General features: G+C 51.8%; 1 protein-coding gene across 1 annotated transcript in view; it reads left to right on the top strand.

Moving 5' to 3' along the window:
- The window catches only part of ABCC3 (ATP binding cassette subfamily C member 3), a 75186-nt gene that overhangs the window by 38168 nt on the left and 35173 nt on the right, over positions 1 to 1845 (top strand). The window contains exon 6 of the mRNA XM_023511270.1: positions 2 to 97. Coding sequence (XP_023367038.1) covers positions 2 to 97 — 96 coding nt within the window. The remainder of the gene's footprint in view (position 1; positions 98 to 1845) is intronic.

Genomic DNA, 1845 nt, shown 5'->3' on the forward strand with positions numbered 1-1845 from the left:
GGGCCATGCTGGCCACCTTCGGTTCCAGCTTCCTCATCAGCGCCTGCTTCAAGCTGGTCCAGGACCTGCTCTCCTTCGTCAATCCACAGCTGCTCAGGTCTGTCCCTGCTCTCTCCTGCTGCAGGCCTTCCAAAGGGCTGCGCCCAGAGGAAGGAACAACATACAGTGAAAAGAACTCAGACCAGGAATGCAAAGTGCTGGTTCTACTTTTTGTGTGTCCCTTGGCAAGTGCCACTGCCTCTTACCCCAGTTTCCCCATTCACATTCAACTTACATTTGCTGGGTGCATACTGTGTGCCAGGTGCTGCAATGGACACGTTAACAGATACTCTCTCTGTAAATATTTCCAACAATCCCACATGGACTACACTGACTCCTATTTTTCAAGTGAGAAAGCAGAAACAGAAAGGTGAAGTAACTTGGCCAAGGGCACACAGCTAGTAAAGCGGGAATCAGATCTGAGTCCCAGGGTTTTCATCACCATCAGTCTCTGCCATCAGTCACTGCAGTGGCTTAGACTAGCAGGGGCTGTCAAATGAGAGAGTGGGTACCTAGCAGCTGGGCCCCCAGCCCCATGCCCCTCGAATCATGCATTTATTTGTTCTATGAACACTTATTGAGCCTCCAGTGTACCAGAATGGTGCTAGGCACTAGGAATACAGAGGTAAATAAAATGTGGTCTTGAGGTCTTGAGAGAGAAAGTGTAAATCAGTTGCAATAAGTGGGGGCAGAGGTGTACATAGGTGTCTAGAAGTCTGGGAGAGCCAACAAAGCCAGCCTGGGACAGAGCAGGGACCACTCACCAGCTCAGGATGTTGTCAGGTTTAGAGGGACTAGTAGGTGAATATAGGGGTAAGTTCACCCTAAGCTTAGTCACAAAGGCCTGAAACAGCATGACTCAGGGATTCCAGGTGTTTCTGAGCTGGAGAAAGGGTAATCAGAGGGTGGGGCAGGAAAACAAAGAGAGGCCGAGAGAGCTGAGAGTCAACAAGTACTGGCACGCTAAGGCTAGCCTTGAAAGCCAGAGAGATACATCTGGTTAACAAGCTCTCTGACCAGTCCAGACGGGTGGGGATGAAGAACAGGGCAGGCTAGCAGGTGGAAGTGTCAACCTGGCAGAGGCCAGGCATGAGGTAAATCTCCTTGGAAGCTATTTGGGAGACAGTTGTGTGGCCAGGAGAGGGAACGGTCAAGGGCAACCTGGGTTCTGGCCTGGGGGACTGGAGGATGATGGGTATTTTGCTGAGATGCTGGGCTCAGGAAGAGGTAGAGGTCAGGCATGGAGCAAGGTAGCCATGTTAGGCCAGAGGTGCCAGTGGTTCCTCCAAGGGGAGATGCCCAGCTAGCCTGAGACCACATCATCAGGATCAGAGGGTGGAAGCTCACGGTCCAGAGAGCCTGTGCAGGGGGCAAGGTTAGGTAGGGCACCCCATCAGAGCCCTAGGAATTCTGACAGGCCAGGGGGAGCACAGGGCAGACTGGAGGGGCCAGAGTTGGGAAAAGAAAGAAGAGAACCTGGAATGAGGAGTAAGTGCAGAAGGCACAATATAGAGCCTGCGGAAGGCACTGAGGAGTGGTAAGTGACTTGGCCAAGAATAGAGACTGGGATGGAGTAGAAGGGCCTCAGAGCAGGGACTTCAGTACAGATGGGGCCCTGGGGTCTAGAACTTGCTATAAAGAAAGGGGTATTCATGTCCCCGGATCACAGTGGCAAATCACAGCAGACTGGGTGGCTTAAAACAACAGAAATTTATTCCTTCATAGTTCTGGAGGCAAAAGCCTGAAGTCAAGGTGTCAGCAGGGTCGGCTCTTTTTTTTGGTTTGAAACAGAGCCTCACAATGCCC

Source organism: Otolemur garnettii, unplaced genomic scaffold (assembly GCF_000181295.1).
Source record: "Otolemur garnettii isolate 467f Iridium unplaced genomic scaffold, OtoGar3 scaffold00018, whole genome shotgun sequence".
NCBI lineage: Eukaryota > Metazoa > Chordata > Mammalia > Primates > Galagidae > Otolemur > Otolemur garnettii.